This window comes from Erythrolamprus reginae, chromosome 3, assembly GCF_031021105.1.
Source record: "Erythrolamprus reginae isolate rEryReg1 chromosome 3, rEryReg1.hap1, whole genome shotgun sequence".
NCBI classification, from domain to species: Eukaryota; Metazoa; Chordata; class Lepidosauria; order Squamata; family Dipsadidae; genus Erythrolamprus; species Erythrolamprus reginae.
The window spans coordinates 222,346,583-222,366,826 of record NC_091952.1 but is presented as its reverse complement, the minus strand read 5'-3'; the positions used below and the strand labels follow the sequence as shown (position 1 = coordinate 222,366,826).

At 41.4% G+C, this 20,244-nt stretch overlaps 1 protein-coding gene across 1 annotated transcript in view; it reads right to left on the bottom strand.

The window, feature by feature from the left end:
• Positions 1-1,355: 1,355 nt before the first annotated feature.
• Positions 1,356-20,244, bottom strand: part of RALYL (RALY RNA binding protein like) — a 60,814-nt gene continuing 41,925 nt past the window's right edge. The window contains exons 6-9 of the mRNA XM_070747989.1: positions 19,571-19,734; positions 19,260-19,373; positions 17,945-18,119; positions 1,356-1,596 (exon numbers count right to left, since the gene is read on the bottom strand). Coding sequence (XP_070604090.1) covers positions 17,980-18,119; positions 19,260-19,373; positions 19,571-19,734 — 418 coding nt within the window. The 3' untranslated portion in view covers positions 1,356-1,596; positions 17,945-17,979. The remainder of the gene's footprint in view (positions 1,597-17,944; positions 18,120-19,259; positions 19,374-19,570; positions 19,735-20,244) is intronic.

Below are 20,244 nucleotides of genomic sequence, written 5' to 3'. Positions count from 1 at the left end.
GACAAATATACAGTTTGGGAAAGAGGCACAGATAAAAGTGGTAAATTAAACAGTGGGATGAAAATCTAGAAAAAGCTTTCTTTTGTTCCATGTGAAAATCAGAACAAAAAACTGGAAAAGCCTTCCCAGGAAGAGCTTGCAGCTTGCAACATTTTAATGAGGTGATAATTGCTCTTGGATGAATGCCCAGACATCTCATTAAAGCTAGTATTGCTTGGGGGGGAGTGGCAAGAAGTGTGAGTTGTTTATTCTATCTCATTTGCTGTTCCCTCTGCTGCAGGAATCAGCTGACCCAATAAACAACAGAATACAGGAGATATGAGAGGTGGGCCAGGGAAGGGCCAATCAAAATTTTCCCTACCCAGATGTCAGAACCGGTCCACACCGGTAGCATTTCACCCCTGATATAGACATGATAGAAGTTTTAATAGTTCCTTTGGACCCTCAGAAAAGTGCTTGCATTTGGTAATGGCCCCCTGTTAATTAAGTTGGCAAATTACCCTTATCCAGATTAATGTGAATTACGATCTTAGAAACAGTCTAGTTTCGAGCCTTATTCTTTAAGCAACACTGACAAAACAGGACTATGGCATTAATTAACACTTTTTGTATGTTATTGAGAAGAGAGAGATGGTATTTCTATGGTACGTCACACACATATACTGAATGTATACTGTATAGGTTAAAACTAGAGTCACCTGAGTGAAGAAGGGGCAAAAAAAGATAGGCGTCAAACATGCCAACTATACAACATGGCAACACTCATAAAAGTATTAAGAGACTTTTGAACCATACTGATCTATAGTTTATCCAAAATGTGCTTATCTGAAGCTAACAGTAGCAACATAGAGGTTGGGATATATTGACATTAATAATAGTTTTCTAGTGATATCATTGGAATCTGTGTACATAATATATTCAAATTATATCTATCTTAGTGTAAGGATGCACTGAAAATTTTAAAAGACAAATATTGATTTGTTCTTTTCTAAAACCCACAAATGTATGTATTTGCCTTAAAACAGGAATAAAAAATTATATATATATATATAATATAATATATAATATATATATTATATAATATATAAAATATAATTATATATATATATATATATATATATATATATATATATATATATATAATCTCATTATGCTGTAAACATTTAAGTGCAGTATCACTTGACTGTAAATATGATGAACATAAAACATGCTAATCATAAAAATAGCTTTTACAAATATACATTTGTATACAGTAATTTCCTTTGCTTTAAATATGTACTTCATATTATCATACAAGTCATTGGCTATCTGACATCAAAATAAAAAAAAATACCAATGATCAGCCAGGAGAAACACATTTACAATTTAAACCATAAAAATATGACAATCAAATAGTTTTAAACATATGTTTTAAAATTTTGAATGGCAGTCTCCATTTCCAAAAGTAAATTCAGTTCTTCATACAAATTGAGTCAAAGATGTTACCAGCTGACAAGAAACTGTAGTTTACATTTTCACACGGGGAAGTCTATGAATTATCTTCTCAGCTTCCAAAAGGGTTGTGTAAGGGGTCCCAATTCATTTAATCTGTAGAAACTATAACATAAAATATAGTTGTATTTTAAAACATTTCAAAGAATAGATAATAACTTATGTAATTAATAGGGTATTTTTTATTTGATACAAAGCAACTGATTTGGATCAGTTTTGTGGAATGATAAATATTAATTATCAAAATAATTATTTGATAAATAATATTTATCAAAATATTTTCTCCCATTCAAATTTACTCACCTGAATTAATACAACACGTTCATGAACCTACAAGTCTTCAGCACTGATTACCTAACCAAGTGCTCTTAATGAGGCAAAATAATTTTGAAGCTTCTTATTCTTGTTTCAAGTTAAAAGTAAATAAAAAAAATAGATCCATTTTCCTAATCTGGTTCGTCCATACAATGGCACTAAACTTGGCTAAAAAACTCTTGTCCATTAATGATAACATACTTTAAGTTTGAGAGCTATACAAAAATATCCTGCTTCTTAAAGGATGTACTACTGGTATATGAAGAACAAAATGAAGTGCTGAAATTAGGTTCCTGTGAAATCATTGAACAGACTGATCAAGTAATGTTTCAACGCTAGTGATAGGGTTATGAAATTAGAGGCATTAATATTTTCCACATATTGTATAAAGGTCAACAAGTCTGTAGAGCTACTATTATATAATTCCTATTAATGAGGCCAATTTAAAAACTCTTATCTGCAAGCTTTCTATTATTTGTAGTATAAAATTGACAGAACAGCTTAGAAGAACCGTTGTACCTACCTGAACGGTCTTCTCAGTGCACTGGAAGGAGAGTCCAATATGGGTTATTCTCAATCCTATTGGTCGAGACTGAGTTTAAAATTAGCATAATATTAGGCACCGCCCCTTGCCTGCCCCCAGTGAGCTCAGTTTTAAAAACGACAGGTAATATAATCCAACACTATTTTATTGAACTAATATATGTAACATCAACCAACTCAACGAACCCAGCTTCCCTGAACAATCCAGTACTGGGTGGGTTTGGACTCTCCTTCCAGTGCACTGAGAAGACCGTTCAGGTAGGTACAACGGTTCTTCTCCATTGCATCTGGAAGGAGAGTCCAATATGGGATATACCCAAGTTCCAATTAAATGGGAGGGAGATTGTTAAGGCAGGGCAGCTGGAGAGGAACACACTCTCTGTAACACCCTTCTCCCAAAAGATGCCTCAGCAGAAGCATAGGCATCCAGTCTATAATGTTTAGTGAAAGTAGAGGGAGTCTTCCACGTCGCAGCCCGACAAATGTCCTCGATCGAGGCTTGAGTCCTCCAAGCTGCTGACGTGGCTGCGCTGCGAGTAGAATGCGCCGTGACTCCTTGAGGTGGATTCTGAGCTCTAGCCTTATACGCCTCCCCTATGCAGTCCCGGATCCATCGGCTGATTGAACTGGGAGAGACGCCCAGACCTTTCTTTGGCTCTGCGAATGAAACAAACAATGACTCGGACCTTCTAAAGGCCTCGGTCCTTCTAATGTAGATCTTAACTGCTCGCCTAACATCTAGTTTGTGCCACCTAAGTTCTGTAGGGTGACTCCCGTGCGAGCAAAAGTCCGGTAAAATTAGTTCTTGCTTCCTGTGGAAAAGCGAGTTAACCTTAGGAAGGAATGATGGATCTAAACGTAGAACTACCCTGTCCGGATAAAATATACAAAGGTCTGGTCTGATGGATAATGCAGCCAAGTCCGATACGCGTCTGGCCGAAGTAATAGCCACTAAAAAGGCCGTCTTGATGGAAAGGACGTTAAGTTGCACAGTTCTCAGAGGTTCAAAGGGAGGCCCAGTGAGGGCCTTCAACACCAGGGATAAGTCCCACGATGGAAACCTATGAAGAGGTGGCGGGTGACTGTTAGAAGCTCCTTTAAGAAAATCCCGTATCCAAGGATGAACTGCCAAGGAGCGGAGTTCCGGTAGCCGGATGACGGTTGCCAATGCAGCCACTTGTCTCCTAAGGGTATTTGGAGACAGTCCCTTTTCAAGGCCTGATTGTAAAAATTCTAGGACAGTCAGTATTTGGGCTTGTCCCGGTTGTATGTCTTTCCCGTCGCAGAACTTACAAAAGGCTGACCATGTGGCCTGGTAAATTCTGGACATGGATGGCCGGCAGGCGGCCTGCATTGTGGCAATGATACTGTCCGGTAAACAATGCTCCCTCAGTTTGTTCCTTTCAAATGCCAGACGGCTAATTGGAGCCATTGAGGGTCTGGGTGAAAGACTGACCCTTGACTGAGGGAGATTATTTTGTCCGGTATCCTCCAAGGTGGGGAGATCGACAACGCTACCAAGTCCGAGAACCACGGGCGGCGTGGCCAATGTGGGGCAATAAGTAGCACTTCCGCTTCCTCCACTATAACCTTGTCTATCACTCTCTGTACCAGATTTGTCGGAGGGAAAGCGTACAACAGACCGCGCGGCCAGCTCGACCGTAAGGCGTCGATCTTCTCTGCCATAGGAGAGTGGAACCGTGAATAGAACCTGGGGAGCTGTGTATTGCTGTGAGTGGCGAACAAGTCCAACAGCGGTGTCCCGAATCGCCGTGTGATCTTGTGAAACAGCTGCGGGTCCAGCCTCCACTCTGTGGAGTCCAAGGTTGTTCGGCTGAGCCAGTCGGCCTGGACGTTGTTGACGCCTGCTATGTGCTCCGCAGATAGAGAAGCCAGGTTGTACTCAGCCCAATTGAAGAGGGCCATGGTCTCCCTCATGAGGCGAGGTGATCTGGTGCCTCCCTGATGGTTGAGGTAAGCCTTTGTTGCCATATTGTCCGTCAGGACTAAGACGTGACGTCCCCGAACCAAGGCCACGAAATGTTGGAGCGCCAAAAACACAGCCCTGAGCTCTAGGAGATTGATGTTCACAGGGCTGAGGTCCTCCTTGGTCCAGAGTCCTTGAGTCACCTGGGGACCGATGTGGGCGCCCCAACCCGACAAACTTGCATCTGTGGTCATGACTAGCTGGTCGGGAGCCTGGAACGAAGAGCCCTGGAACAGTGCTGGTGAAGTCCACCAATCCAGGGAAGTCTTGACACTGTGTGGCAGTCTGACCGGCCTGTTTGAGTGGCTGAGTTTCGCCTTCTGTGCCGGCAGCAGAAATCCTTGTAATGGGCGAATGTGATGCCTGGCCCATGGCACAATCCCTATACAGGAGACCATGGTTCCCAGTACCCTGGACAAAAGGGCCAGAGATACCTTTGGTTGTCTCCGGATAGAAGCTATCAGAGCCAAGATATTGTCCAGTCTGTCTGGTGAGAGTGACACCCTGCACGTAGCGGTGTCTATCACCGATCCCAAATGTAGGAGTCTTGTAGAGGGGATCAATTGGCTCTTGGGAACATTGATGATAAAGCCGTGTTCTTCCAAAAAGGTCATCGTAAGGTGGAGGTCTCGGAGTGCCCCTGCCTGGGACTTGGACAACACGATAATGTCGTCCAAGTATGCCATCAGGCAGACGGACCGTGCACGGAGATGAGCTGTGAGCACATCGAGCAATTTTGTGAAGGTACGAGGGGCCGATGATAGGCCGAATGGCATGGCCCGGTATTGATAATGCGTCCCTTCCACACAAAATCGTAGATACTTGCGATGTGGTGCAAATATCGGTACGTGTAAATAAGCTTCCTTCAGGTCCAAGGAAGTGAGAAAGTCCTGAGGTCGCACTGCTGCTAGAATGGTGTGCAGGGTGTGCATCCTGAATCTCCGGTAAAGGATGAATTGGTTTAATTGTTTCAGATTCAGAATTAATCGACAGCCCCCGGATGCTTTGGGGACTACGAACACCATAGAGTAAAATCCCGTGCCCTCTGCGTGTTTTGGCACAGGCTCTATGGCTTGAATCTGTAGGAGGTGACCTACTTCTTGAAGTAGTTCCTTCCGTTTGGAGGGGTTCTTTGGTGTTGGACAGTGTAGGAATCGGTTGGGCGGGGGCTGAATGAATTCCAACCGTAGTCCCTGAGTCACTGTCGATAGAGCCCATTTGTCTGAGGAGGTGGCTAGCCAAGAGGCGCTGAAAAGGTGTAATTTCCCTCCTACTGGCTGTGCCAAGGCAAAGTCATTTGGGTCGTTTGAACCCACGCTGGCTGGAGCCACGAAAGGGGCGTCTGTTGGACTGATAACCTCTGGTCCTGTCTGGGAAGGAGGTACGGTCATTCCTATAGGCATTTTGGTTGTAATTGCCCTGGGGAAAGGACCTAAATTGCTGGTTTGACCGTGAGGTGTCCCAACGAAAGGACTGACGTCGATTGTACGGAGTCTGACGACGATCTTGACCCCTCTTGGACCTTGGAAGTATTTTCCGTTTGTCCTTGTCCTCTATGAGGACTTTTTCCAATATGTCTCCAAAGAGTTGAGACCCCTGAAAAGGCGATGATGCCAGTCGCCATTTCGATTTTGTGTCTGCTTGCCAGCTGCGCAGCCATAGAAGTCGGCGTGATGCGAGGGTGGCGGACATCCCTCTACCCGCGAACTTTACAGCATGTAAGGTGGCATCAGCTGAGAATTCTGCTGCAGCCAACAACTTACTGAGATCTTGGCGCATCCGACCGTCCTCTGGCCCTAAGCGAGACAGCATATCCTCGATCCAGACGATGGAGGCTCTATTAAAAAAGGAAGCAGCCGCTGCTGCGCGAAACCCCCATCCGGCCATCATGTGGGTCTTCCTGAGGAGAACCTCAGCCTTCTTGTCTTCAGGCTTCAAATTGTCTCCCATCTCGGCAGGGACCAGAGCGTTGGAAACCAGTGTCACTACTGGTGAATCTATGGGAGGAAACTGTAAGAGGGCCTCTACTTCGTCATCAAACGTGTAGAACTTCCTCTCTATCACTGATGGTCCCTGGGCCGCAGCTGGATATTGCCATGGTCTCTTGATACTTTGCACAAAAATTTCAGATGCCGGAACATGGTCTGTTTCAGGCTTAGGCTCTTTTAATAGAGTAGAGGATCTTGATGGTACGGCCTGAGATGGTTGGGCCGGATCCTTCAACTCCATTGTCTGTTTTGCTTTATATAACAGAGTTCTAAAGGAGGATTGTTTGAACAGTCCAGCTACCAGTGGCTGTTCTGGAGGTGCCTCATCCTCAGACATATCGTAGTCTTTGTCACTATCCTCCATTAATACAGGCTCCTCAGTCACTGATCCTAAACCTGAAAGGGGCGGTGCAGACCAGAGGTCCCGGGTTGGGGCTTGTCTTGGTTGTTGAGGCCCTTGTTGAGCTCCAACTGCTATGCCCTTTGTATAGACATTAGTTAGTAGCTCCTGAAAAGCCGGTGGCATATCCTGCCACATATCAGGGTGATCCCTGAGCCCGGCAGCTGTAGGAGTGAAGGTAGCTGCTGGAACCGCTTTGGCCTGAGGGGAGAAACCCCACACTGGTCTCTCCTGGCACACTGATCCCGGCCTGCTTCTGGGTGCCTGCAGCTGAGCAGGAGTTGCATGATCAGGGGACCAGTCTCTATCCACCCTGTCTCTTGGGGTATGTGGGTCAGCAGCTACATCAAAGCCCAGTGGTGGTCCTGGTTTGGCCAAAGGAGCACTATTGAGGGCTGCCTCTAACCTTTGCTCAAGGGCCTGAATTCGCCTCTCGGCCTCCTTGATGGCTGAGGAAGATGATTGGGAGGATTTTGCTTTGACCTTCCCCTTTTCCTTGGGCTTGGGCACCGAAACAGAAATGGCAGAACCCGAGGCTGGGGCTGGATCTGTATTGCCACAGACATCCATTGTACTCACGGTGAGGTAAGAGAAGATGGTAATGAAAGGCAAGGAAAGCACGGAGCTTTAATTACTGCTGCTTTTTACCACTTGCAAAAACACCTCAAAATGGCCTCCGGTGCCTGCCCTGAAGGGCGCATGCGCGACCCAGCCCTCCCAACTGCTCCTCGCGCCTAAAAGAGGCCGTTGAAGAAAAACAGATTGGGAGGGGGAGCAAGACATTCCCGCCAGCCGTCCAAAATGGCGGGCGCGGGTTGCCGTTTATTAGAAAGAGGCGCGAAAAGGGCTGCTTGCCCTCCAGCCTCTACTGCCGCCTTAAACGTGGGGGGGGATCATGCCCTCGCATTCCCCCTGGCTCGGGTGACCGCCAAACAGGTATTAAAGTAGGGCGTTCGCTCTCCTGTCTCTCCTGTCACCCGGCCCTTGAATTGCGCGCGCGCGCTCGGCCGCCGAACATATGGTCGGCGGCAATTAGCCCTTTGAAGTCTGCCGCGTTGTTCTAAAGGCAGCGGCTGCGGCGCTGGGCTCCGTTTGCCTCTCGGTATTTACTTTAGCTTCTGTAAGCCCTTTGACCGGGGAATCCTCTTTTCTTCAGGGGAACTCCGTGTCCCCGAGCCTCCCAGTGGGGGGGGCGGACCCCCCCACCTTCGGCTCCCAGCCGAGTTTGGCCACGGAGGCCAGTGACACCAGGCTGATCCCCTTGTGGGACGGTACCCTCTATGAGGGAAGAGGTCTCCTGGGGAAATTCGATGGGGGAATCTGCCCACGGAGGGTAGAGACCCCTTCCAACTTCAGTAGTACCTGAAGAAACAGAAAAAACAAGAAGAGAAATAGTTAAAACAGTTAAAAACAATTTAAAATAAAACATTTCTTTATTACAACAAACTCATACGTCTCGTTACATTGACTGAGTTTTTAAAACTGAGCTCACTGGGGGCAGGCAAGGGGCGGTGCCTAATATTATGCTAATTTTAAACTCAGTCTCGACCAATAGGATTGAGAATAACCCATATTGGACTCTCCTTCCAGATGCAATGGAGAAGAGGGCTATTTTGTCCTCCTTCAGTTTGCCTCTTGCATCAGAGGCAGCCTTCAAGATAGTTAAATAGCTCTGTTGCTCTTCTGAGAATAAAAGCTCACTTTGCAGAATTTTTGTTTTATTTTTTTTATGTTCTTGCTTGTCGTTTTCTATTATATAGAATAGAATATAGAATAGAATACTTTATTGGCCAAGTGTGATTGGACACATCAGGAATCCGTATTTGGTACATATGCTCTCAGCGTACATAAATAAAATAAAATAAAATATATTCATCAAGAATCATAAGATACAACACTTAGTGATAGTCATAAGATATTAATAAGCCATCAAATCATATTGGAAAACAATAAAAATAATATAAGTTATAAAGATACAAACAACAAGAATGTAGCCATAAGTGGAAAGAGATAGGTACTAGTAAGGATAAGAAGAATAGTAATACAGTCTTAGTAGTTAATGAGACAGTATTGTGGGAATTAGTTGTTTAGCAAAGTTATGGCATTCAGGGAAAAAACTGTCTTTGTGTCTTTTTCTGATGTGCAGACCTCTATAGCAGTGTTTCCCAACCTTGGCAACTGGAAGATATTTGGACTTCAACTCCCAGAATTCCCCAGCCAGCGAATGCTGGCTGGGGAATTCTGGGAATTGAAGTCCAGATATCTTCCAGTTGCCAAGGTTGGGAAACACTGCTCTATAGCATCATTTTTAGGGTAGAAGTTGAGACTATTTATGTCCATTTATGTATCCAATTGTAGATATTTTCACAGCCCTCTTTTTGACTCATGCAGTATACAGGTCCTCAATGGAAGGATGGAGGTTGGTAGCAGGTGTTTTTTCTGTGGTTCTAATTATCCTATGAAGTCTGTCTTGTTGGGTTGCAGAGCCAAACCAGACAGTTATAAAAGTAAACATCACAGACTCAAAAATATAAAAGTCGAAGGCCATATATTACTGAAGATATATTCTTAAATCATTATAAGTACTAAAAAAGTTCACTCTGAGGAAAAAATGAACTGAGACCTCTCACTAGAAATGGACATATTAGGAACATGTTTGGTGCTTGCCCCGCCAGGCTCCGGTGTGTAGGGGTTAAAAGAACAGTCATTTATCACCCCACAAGCAGCGTCTTTCTGCGTGTTGATGGGGTTGAGGCTTTCCTGCCCCAAAGCCATCTCCATTCCCTACAGAACTCCTCACAATCTACCTACAGGTATTTGTTTCATAGATTACCCTGGAAGTCATCTAGTGTTGTATTTACAACATATTTTAGCACATAATTTTACTACCTTTTACCATCTTTTGTAACTCATAGATTAAATTTTTAGACCAATATGTGTTGGTAAGGTAGGTGGGTCGGATGGAAGGAGTGCTTAGATTTTATCCCTGTATGTCAGTCTCAAAATTTTCTGATAAAGGAAGAACTATTTTACTGGCTCCTAAAAATGCTAGCCCCTGAAACCTAACTGGGGTTTTGGTAATCCTAGGATTTGTTTACAATTTTTATGCACAACATGAGGTACTCTTATTTTTTTTAATCTAGAAAAAGCTGCATTTGAGTGAGAAGTTATGCATTCATATGAGAACAGAAAGCTTTTATAATAGGAAGGTTCACTACATTCATTAAAAAAATAGAGAGTTGAACATGAGGAGAAAGCAATTAAATCTAGCGCCATGCCTAAGACGTTTTTTCCAGTGTAATGGACAGCTGAAATAAACGAATTGAAAATTCATTTGTCAGTTCATTCATACAGAATGGAGCAGTAATCTAGTTGAGCACAATGCTAGCTACTGTATATTAAGCACAGAAAGTCTGATGTTCATTTTATTAAGAGTAACAATTTTTAAGAGTTATAGTTTATTAGAAATATAATACATTTAGAAAGCCTGATATCACAATACTTTCCAAATGGTCAAAAAGTTATTTTTTAAAAAAATGATTCTATTGATATTTTATATAGCGAACTACAAATTTGTATTATTCTAACAGTAGTTCCATGCATGGATGACAAATTCATTTAGTTCACAGTTGAACACATTTTAGAAACAACTCACAAAGAAAATCATTCAACCTTTATTTTTCTAAAAAATTGTGTATGGCAATTTCATTTTTTTCTGCCCCTACCAGACAATGCTGGGAAAAGATACACTCTTTCTTTCTTTCTTTCTTTCTTTCTTTCTTTCTTTCTTTCTTTCTTTCTTTCTTTCTTCCTACTTCCTTCCTTCTGCCTACCTACTCTAATCCATGATCTCTTATCTTCTATCAAAAGCCCGCGCAAAGACATTTTCATGAAATGAATGACTTACAAAAACATATTTGTCAATAAAGCTGCATATATTATGCAGAATTGCTAATATTGGGCTATTGTACACAACAAAAATAATTTGAAATTTTTGAAACAATTCTCAGTTCGAAAAACATTTATTCTATTGCAAACATTAGAAACGAGAAAAAATACCTTTGACATTAGAAACTAGAAAAAATACCATTTTCCAAGCTTGGAAGGAAATCATCTGGATTTTCATTATATTTATGCATAAATTGACTGAATTCAGTAGGTGTTACTCCTACGTAGTATTTCACCTCTGTTGTGCTATTTTTTCAACATTTTTTCAAAATGTGGGTGTTGGATTCAATGAGAATCCTATTAATACAACTATTGCTCTCAAACTTAAGGAGGTCTGAGAGGTCAACTAAACAGACATCCAATATGCTGCTTATTGTGATTATGGAAATCTTTTGAAGGAAGGTGCTTTGCAATATTCAGGAAGTCACAGGGCATATAAAGCAGTCACTTCTTTTCTCTGGTTCACCCAGCTGCTTTGCAAACTCTACTTTCCAATTCAGCTTGCAAGAAAAGTGAGCCTAAATAGTGGTGCACATAAACAGATCAGAGACAGCTAAGAGCAGTTGTTTCCAAATAAGCCATAGCAATTTTGAAAAAAAAAATCCAAACACAGCTGCTTTACTGATTCAAAGAAAAGTGATTTGTCAGGTTTCCCATGTATTGCAAAGCACTTAAAAAAAGAACCTGCATATGACCTTTATTATTCCCATGAATATGCCTCCTGAATGTCTTCTGATACGTGTGTGTGTCTATAATGATACACACACAGTCTTCTGATAGTGTGTGTGTCTATAATGACACAATCTTCTTAGGTAGCTAGATAGAAGGAATCTCAGAGTGTCTTACTGAAATTATACTTACGACTACTGAATTTCAAAAGATCTGTTTTAGTATCCAAGTGTTTTAGGTCTCTTAGTTACCTCTACCGAAGAATGCCTCTACTTAAGAACTTTATAAGATAAGAACCGGGTGTTCAAGATTTTTTTACCTCTTCTTATGAACCATTTTCTACTTAAGAACCCGAGCCCGGAAAAATTTCTCAGAAAATTTGGGAGCGGCATGAAGTCCTGGCCAGTTTCTTGCCATTCCCCCTGGGTTTCTCTCTCTGGCGCAGTGTATGGGATGCAGCCTTGCGCTACATGTATGGGAGGTGCGTGCTCCTTCTTGCCGCCTCAGTGTCCCTCTTTTTTTTTTTAAGCCTTAAAGTTTTGGATTCTTTTGATTTCCCTCACCTCACCTTCTTCCTTCGGCAGCAATTGTCCTCCTCCTCTTCTTCCTCCTATTCCTCCCACCAAATTCTGAGTTTTTATTTCTTTCCTAATGGGTTTGTATGCATTATTTGCTTTTGCATTGATTTCTAAAAGTCTTTACAAACTTTTCTACTTAAGAACCTGGTCACGGAATGAATTAAGTTCTTAAGTAGAGGTACCACTGTATATTAAAAAAAAAAAAGCTTAGTTTATTTTTAACAACCTGCATTTTCTAAATGTGTTGGGACTCAATTTCCAAGACAGTAGACCGTTAGTTAAGATACATCTGGAAGATGTCAAGTTATGAACAGAACTATCCCTACATAATATTGATTCCACACCCTAGGAAGGGATGAAAACAGGAGTGAAAAAAGTCACTGCTGAGAGAAGGAGAAATAATTAACCTTGTTATAGGGACAACAAGTACCGTATTTTTTGCTCTATACAACGCACCTGCTGATAAGACGCACCTAGATTTTAGAGGAGGAAAATAGAAAAAAAATATTTTGAGCCAAAAAGGGGAGAGGAAGAGAGGAAGGAGTGAAAGAAGGGAGTGAGGGAGGAAAGAAGGGAGGAAGGAAAAGGAAAGCAAGAAATGGAGGGAGGAAAGGAAGGAAGGAAGGAAGGAAGGAAAGAAAGAAAGAAAGGGGGAAGGGACAGGAACAGAGGAAGGAAGCAAGGAAACTTATGAAAGGGGAGAGTAAGAGAGGAAGGACTGAAGGGAGGGAGGGAGGGAGGGAGGGAAGAAGGTAGGAAGGAGAAAGAAAAGAAGAAATAGAGGAAGGGAAGGTAAAAGAGAGAAAGAAAAAGAGCAAGAAAGAAAGAGAGAAAGAAAGAAAATGAAAGAGAAATAAAAATAGAGAGGGGGAATGAAAGAAATGGAAGGAGGGAAGGAAGGAGAGAAAGCAAGAGAAAGAAAGAAAGCAAGAGAAAGAAAAAAGAATGAAAGAGCAAGAGAGCAAGAGAGAAAAAGAAAGAAAGAAAGAAAGAAAGAAAGAAAGAAAGAAAAGAAAGAAAGAAAGGCAACTTCAAAGAAAGGCTCACTGAGCATCTCTCACTCTCTCTCTCTTTCTATCCCTCTTTCTTTCTTTCTCTTCCTTTCTCTCTCTCCTCTTCCTTTATCTCCTCTCTCTCCCTCCCTCTCTTTCTCTCCCCCTCTCTCCCCCCTTTCCCTCTCTCTTTCTCTCTCTTTCTCTTGCTATCTCTCCCCCCCTCTCTCTCCCCCCTCTCCCCCCTTTCCCTCTCTCTTTCTCTCTCTCCCTCTCTTGCTATCTCTCCCCCCCTCTCCCCCTCTCTTTCTCCCTCTCCCCTCTCTTTCTCTCTCTCCCCCTCTCTCTTTCTCTCTCTCTCCCCCTCTTTCTCTCTCTTGTTTTCTTTCTGTCTGGGCAGATGGCTGTGCTGACCGGAGAAGCGAGCGATCCGGGAGTCCGGGACTGTGTGGCTTTGCGCCATGAAGAGGAAACGGCTCCGGCAGCAGGGAAAAGTCGGCTGTTTTCTCTTCATGGTGCAAAGTCACACAGTCCCGGACTCCCGGATTGCTCACCCAAGGCAGGAGGCGGCGGAGGAGGAGAGGGGGCGGATCGCGCCCCAAGGCAGAAGGCGGCGGCGGAGGAGAGGGGGCGGATCGCACCCCAAGGCAGAAGGCAGCGACGTTGGAGAGGGGGCAGATTGCGCCCCAAGGCAGGAGGAGGCAGCGGAGGAGAGGAGGCAGATCGCGCCCCAAGGCAGGAGGTGGCAGAGGAGGAGAGGAGGCGGATCGGGCGGGCAATAGGGCAGCGTGGAGAAGCCCAGGGGCGCATTTGGCCGGAGGCACCGTGGGGAGGCAGGGACGGCCGCGGCTCCCTTTACTCCTACTGCCACACCTCCCCGCCCCCGCCCACCTCCCCGCGGGCTGGACGGGGATGGGGAGCCCGTGGAAAAGGGCGCGCACGGGTGTATTTGGGGGTGCGCGCAGCTTACTGGGAACGGTGGGCCAGGCAGCAGCTAGCCAGCCAGCCGGATGGCGCTTCCGAGTTCGCAGCCTCCCCCCCCCCTCCCTGCCTGCATCTTCGCTCCATAAGACGGGGCTGATTTTTTCATCCTACTTTGGGAGGAAAAAAACTGCGTCTTATGGAGCGAAAAATACGGTATATTCCTCTGTTTTAAAAAAAAAGTATAGAGGAGATTTGTATTTTGGGACAGAGAACACACCTATTGAAATGTTTTTTAATTAAATAATGAGAAGAAAACAATTCTAAGGAAAGATAGATAGCTTCTTTTAAAAGCAAAGATTAAATACTTGCATGGCAATATCTTTTACAGCTTTGTCTTACAGCTAATTTCATGCAGTTAGCCCTCTTATTTTATAAGTAAAGGAACAGAAATCTTTTCAGTCAGTGCAATATTTTGCTGCAGCAGAAAAGTCCAGCTTTCTCACTTAAAAAAAAAAAAATATATCAGATGCTGAGAAATGAAAATGTCATTTTGTTTTCATCCCTTTCTAGGGAGTGGAATTAGTATTGCACCGGTGTCAGTTCAAATCTTTCTCCCTCCAGCATTTTTGTGTCTACGTACCAGATAGAATGGAGTGAGAAAGGAGGCATTTTTATATTTTAATTCAGAATGGCTGCAAGATAAAAGAAATAGCAAGGGCACTCATTTTCTTCAAGGTTAGCTTTGAAAACATAGGGACACCTGAAATTTGAAATCACAGTAGCCTATATACAGTATTAAATCAAACATTACATTCATTTCAAATTTAATCCATCATCTTCAGGAAATAATCTATGGCTGTCAGCTTTCAGTAGCTGTCAGCTGAACACATTAACTGAAAGCAAATTCCACCATAATCCAGAAGACCTTCAGTATGCTGAAGCAGATATGTCTATTGCTTTGCATTAATAACTTGACAAAAAAAGTCATTATGCTTTAATTTGCCCCATCTAAAATATGCAATTGAAATGCTTTCAAACTAGTTTCAATAGGGGAGATATGATGGATATTAAATTTGCTAATAAGGTTACTGCAAGCATTGAAATAATAGCATCCATAAAATATCCTCTCTCTAACAAATCAGCAAAAAGAATACAAGGCAAAGAAAAGGCATTACTGGTATAGGAGACAATGACAGTGATGCAAATAGCAGCAGTCCCTTGCTGTAGATTATGTCACTGATAGCTAAATAGGAGCAGAAGGTACATCCATCCCCCATACCATCTTCACATTTTGCAGGGCAATTTGAACGCCTCCCAATTTTTTCCCCACAATTGCAGCAGTTTGACTCTGCACCTCTGGAAAAAAACTATCTTGACAAAACCGCTTTGTGTAGTTGCTTGTATCTGTTCGGTTGATCTTTTTCCATGCAACAATTTACTCCTTAGAGAATCTTTTTTGCTTCCCCCCCCCCAGAATCACATTAACAATGCATAGGCATAGCGTACATCATAGGTTACAAAATCTGATGACTCTTGAGTTTTACTTCTCTTACAGCTATAAAATAGTTCCAGCTATTCACAGAGGTAAGAGATGACCTTGCTGAACTCTTTTATGCTGCTGATTTTTGCTGTCAGCAATAATTCACAAGAGAAAAGGAACATAGTCCTATCCTTATTCAGAAGCAGAAGCCATATGACTGCTATACCATAAGGCTAATTGTAGTTCTGCCTATAAAAGCATCATATATTTAAGATGCACAAATAAAAAACAGATTCCAACATCTCCTTCTGTACTTTGGTGCCTCCTTAATTATTGCCACTAACTACTGATGTGCCACTAAATCAAATTATCAATAAGCTTAGGATAGATGTGAGTCGCTCCCCTGTTTACTTTTTTGTCCAGCTCACTCTATTAATTCTTCTCATTGGTCTGCTCCAGCTTTTGCACCTCCATACTTGTGAACATTAACATAACATTTAAAATAAGAAAAAGCTTTGCCGGCCTCCACAGAGAAGAAAGGAAGAGAGAGAACAAGAGAGAGAAAGAAAGGAAGAGAAAGAGAGAGATAGCAAGAGAGACAGAATGAGAGAGAGAGAGAACAAGAAAGAAAGACAAAGACAGCAAGAGGGGGAAGGAGGGAGAGAGAAAGAGAGCAAAAGAGGAAGGAAGGAAGGAAGGAAGAAAGAGATAGCAAGAGAGACAGAATGAGAGAGAGAGAGAAAGAGAAAGAAAGACAGCAAGAGGGGGGAAGGAGGAGAGAGAAAGAGAGCAAAAGAGAGAGGAAGGAAGGAAGGAAGGAAGGAAGGAAGACTAGATCAGTGGGATAGAAAAATATCACCTCTTTATCACTTCCTTTTGGCCAACATGCTTTCTTCTCTTGTTTAAAAAGGTTTTGCAAATTTGGAGCGTTCTAGAAGATGACTTTGTTGGAGAAGACAGTTTAAAGAAAAAAAAATGAAGACATTTGATCAGAAGTAATAAGTATGATGTGACTGAAGACATTATTCTCAAACATACACTCACCCACAACTCCTAAATCTCTACATGTAATTTCCCTTTATTCTCAGATGCCGACTACATTTCAGGGTTTCTTTGGCCATCAATAAGAGATGAGCCACTACTATTTTGGCAACGTGTGTTGGATTTGCCTAAACCTAAATTCTGAATAGAAATCTGTAGTTTAATGGCAAAGCAAGATTTACAGGAAATAGCATAAAATCAGACCTTAATCAGACCTTAGTGTTTTGTGAATGATTCAGGGTGCCGAAGATAACAAACTACAAAATACTGAAGTAGAATGAGAAGGTGAAAGACGAATGTAATGATTTCTAACTGCAAGTCTTTTTTCTACTTAAAAACACTTTATTTGGAGCTCTATACTCTTTTGTTGCAGATAAACAGATGGATCAAAATTCCCTCTGAGCATTTTGGATAAGAAATATGGGATTGCAATGAATATATTTTTAAAGTTAATTTATATTTTGAAAGGTTCACATTTATACTATTATTATTTTTTAAAATTTATTTTATAATTATTTTTTAAAAATTAATATTGCATACATAAGTATCAGCTGGCAAATGTACATTTAACTATCCACATTTCTCAGATTTATCACTAATAATAATATTTTAGGTTAATATGCTGCCTAACTCCCAGTTTCTTTGGGTGGTTTATGCTGGTTTTGAACAATTCTGGAAAAAGAATCTTAGAACGTAACTCCTCTTAGCTCCTCAGTTCAAGAGATACTATTGACTCACTGAAATCTTGGCTATTTGAATGGCTGTTTGCACAAGGATCAGGTTCAATGCTCACTTTTAATTTTGCAGGGCACATAAAATATATAAAATACATTTTCATGGTTACTTGTGAAAACATCTGCTATGGGATAATCTCAATTTAAAAATAAATTTTGGTGTAAACTAGACCTGATACAAGGTTATTTTGGATCAATTTATATCTAAGAAAGCAGTGGTAGGCTCCTGCTGGTATGGCTAATTGCGCGCAGCTCCACGGTTTTGGCATGTGAGTGCTTGATAGAACGCAATTTTGTTTCCTACAGGAAGCAACACTGTGCTCAATCATGCACTTGCGCGTCAGAGCCGTGGAGCTGCACGCAATTAGACATACTGGCAGGAGCCCATCACTATAAGGAAGCAATTTTAATATCACACAGAATTTTAAAAATTAGTTTGATTTATCACAAAGTACTTACTGGCATTATAGTCAACTTGAGTACTTGTTATTTAATTTATTCAGTAGAGGTGCAATTGCTGGGTTAGAAGAATTATCCATGCTGTGACCTTTTTTTGAAGGAAGATTATATTATTTACTTAACCTTTGCAATAATGCTTGAAAACCCTATCCTGGTAAGCAGTAAAGAGTTGCATTAAAGGTATAAAATTCATTTCCTATTATCTTCAAACGGAGATTATAAAGCAACAAAAAAGTGCCTTTATGTATTCAGAATATATCTGAGAATGTTTAATAACAGTGGTTACAATCACTCTGCTACTGTAGTTTAAACTGAAAGATGGAACGTAGTAGCCACCTCCTGTTATTCTGATTCCCCTTTTCTTTACTATACATACAATACTTGTAATTTCTTACCAGCTCATTACTACCATCCTCATCAAAATCTTCCTCTATCCCCAATCTGTCATATCTTCTCCATCCCCATCCAGTCCTCCTTCAATAGGCTCTTCTGTAGAGTTGTCAGCATTCTCTGATGTGCATTCTTCTTGGATCAACTCTACACATTCTTCTATTTGTTTCTTTTGGACTTCTGGAATATATAAATAATCATATAATATTCCCCTTACAGGGCATTATCAGATTTATGGATTATTAAAAGACAGGGACATTTTTGCCTTCTTCTGGCCTCCCAGAAGCACTCTGCAAGCCTGACAAATCCTCTGCACACCCTGTTTTTTGCAAAAATTGGTAAAAAAACCAGGTGCGCAGAGGGTTTGGGAGGCCTGCAAGTGCTCCTGCATGCCAGGGAGGACAAATATTTTTTTCTTACTTACCTCTTCAAAATCTTGGTGGTTTTATACACTGGTGCGTCTTACAGCCTGAAAAATGTGGTACATCCAATCTGTGTTGGTCACAAGGACCAGAGGTTTAGTCTTCCAAGATGAAGTCTTTGGACTTATGCTGAAGACCATTCTCATGCAACTTCTTTCTCACCAAAACATTCTCGTTCTGGAGCATTCTGGTGAGAGAGAAGGTCCCTGAGGATGAGTTCCAACAGGAAGACTCCAGCTTAGAAGCCTAAACCTCTGGTCCTGGTGACCAATCCAGATTGAATGTACTCAGTATTGGGTTCATACCACACTGTATAGGGCCATACTGTAACTCCGGTAGGGGAAATAGAGCTGTACGCTTCTGCGCATGTGCAGAAGCAAAAAAAAATTGCCAAAATCTCTCTCTTGTGCATGTACCTTCCCAAGATTTTGTTTTCTGCACATGCGCAGAAGCAAAATCTCGCTCAGATGTGTGCGGGCTGGGGTCACATAGCTCCATGGGAAGCACACCAGTAGCGGTGATAAGTGGAATGCATCACCAGATGTACTGTACATAAAATCTGCATCCGAGGAAAACTGTGCTTTTATCGTTACTTCTCTCTCACCAGAGAATTTCAAAATAAATTGCCTTTTGAATTTAATTTTAATGGGTGGATAGAATTTTTAAAGTCATGATAGAATTTTTAAAGTTTTCTTCATTTTTTAGGTTTACATCTAAATCTAAAATTGAGAAAACTTAAACACCTTAAACTCAAAATTGTAAAACTTAAAGACAATTTAATCATCTCAAAATTTTCACCGTACCTACCTCCAACCTCGAGCGACAATATAATTGATTTTACAGTGGGTTAATACATGTTTTAATCAGTTACTAAGAGTTATAGGCAATTTTGTTCTACCTGATTGAGCTTTCTGCTGCTTTTCAATCTTCTCCAGTCTCCCTAGCAAAGAATCAATTTTTGTTTTGATCTGCGTTAATTCCTTCTTGATTGTCTGCAATTCATCTGATTTCACTGAAAGTGAAAAAAGGATAGAACAGCAATAGTAAAATGATATAATATTATTTCTTTTAGGAAGAACACACCTTCTATTAACTAAAGAATACACTACTAATAAAATAAACATTTTTGGGAGGGAGGATAGTCACCTACACATCTAATTACCCTTAGTTATTTTTAAACTAAAGTTCACAATGTATGCATGAACTCACATTTTGATCCTGATGAAGAAGGTCCACTTGATGTAGACCTTGATGTCCCTTTCATGGAGAAGATTCCTTTTCCTCTGCGAGTTGCCGTGACTGTTATTCGTGGGCGTTTCAATGGAATCACAGCACGAGGTGGGGCAGGAACCCGGCTGTGGTAATCAAATAACCTTAAGAGAAATAGGAAAAGGTTTTGGAATGTTCAAATGTAAATTCAGGTTAGATAGATTTTTCATATTAAATTCTGCTCTTTCTTATGAGAAAACTGACCTCTAATATCTCAAAAGGTTTAATCAGACTTAAATTAGATTTCAAGAATTCATCAATAAAGCATATTTATATTTCATTACAGACAGTGTGTTGCTGGTCCGTCCCCCCCCCCCCAATCAAGAACATAATTACTAAACTGACTTTATTGTAATGTGAATATTTTACTCTATATAATTTTATTTAAGCCAATAATTATGAAACTATTAAAAGCTACTCATTTTCTCTTGCAGATGTGTTTTGATTACAATTCCTAGTACTCAGACATCATGGCTTTTATAAATGTACCTTTGAAAAAATATATGGAAGGCCATGATGTCTGAGAGTACTAGGAACTGTAATCCAAACATCTTCACAAATAACTCACAAAGAGAATGATAAGAACTTCCAAGTATTTTGCAGAATGATAAATG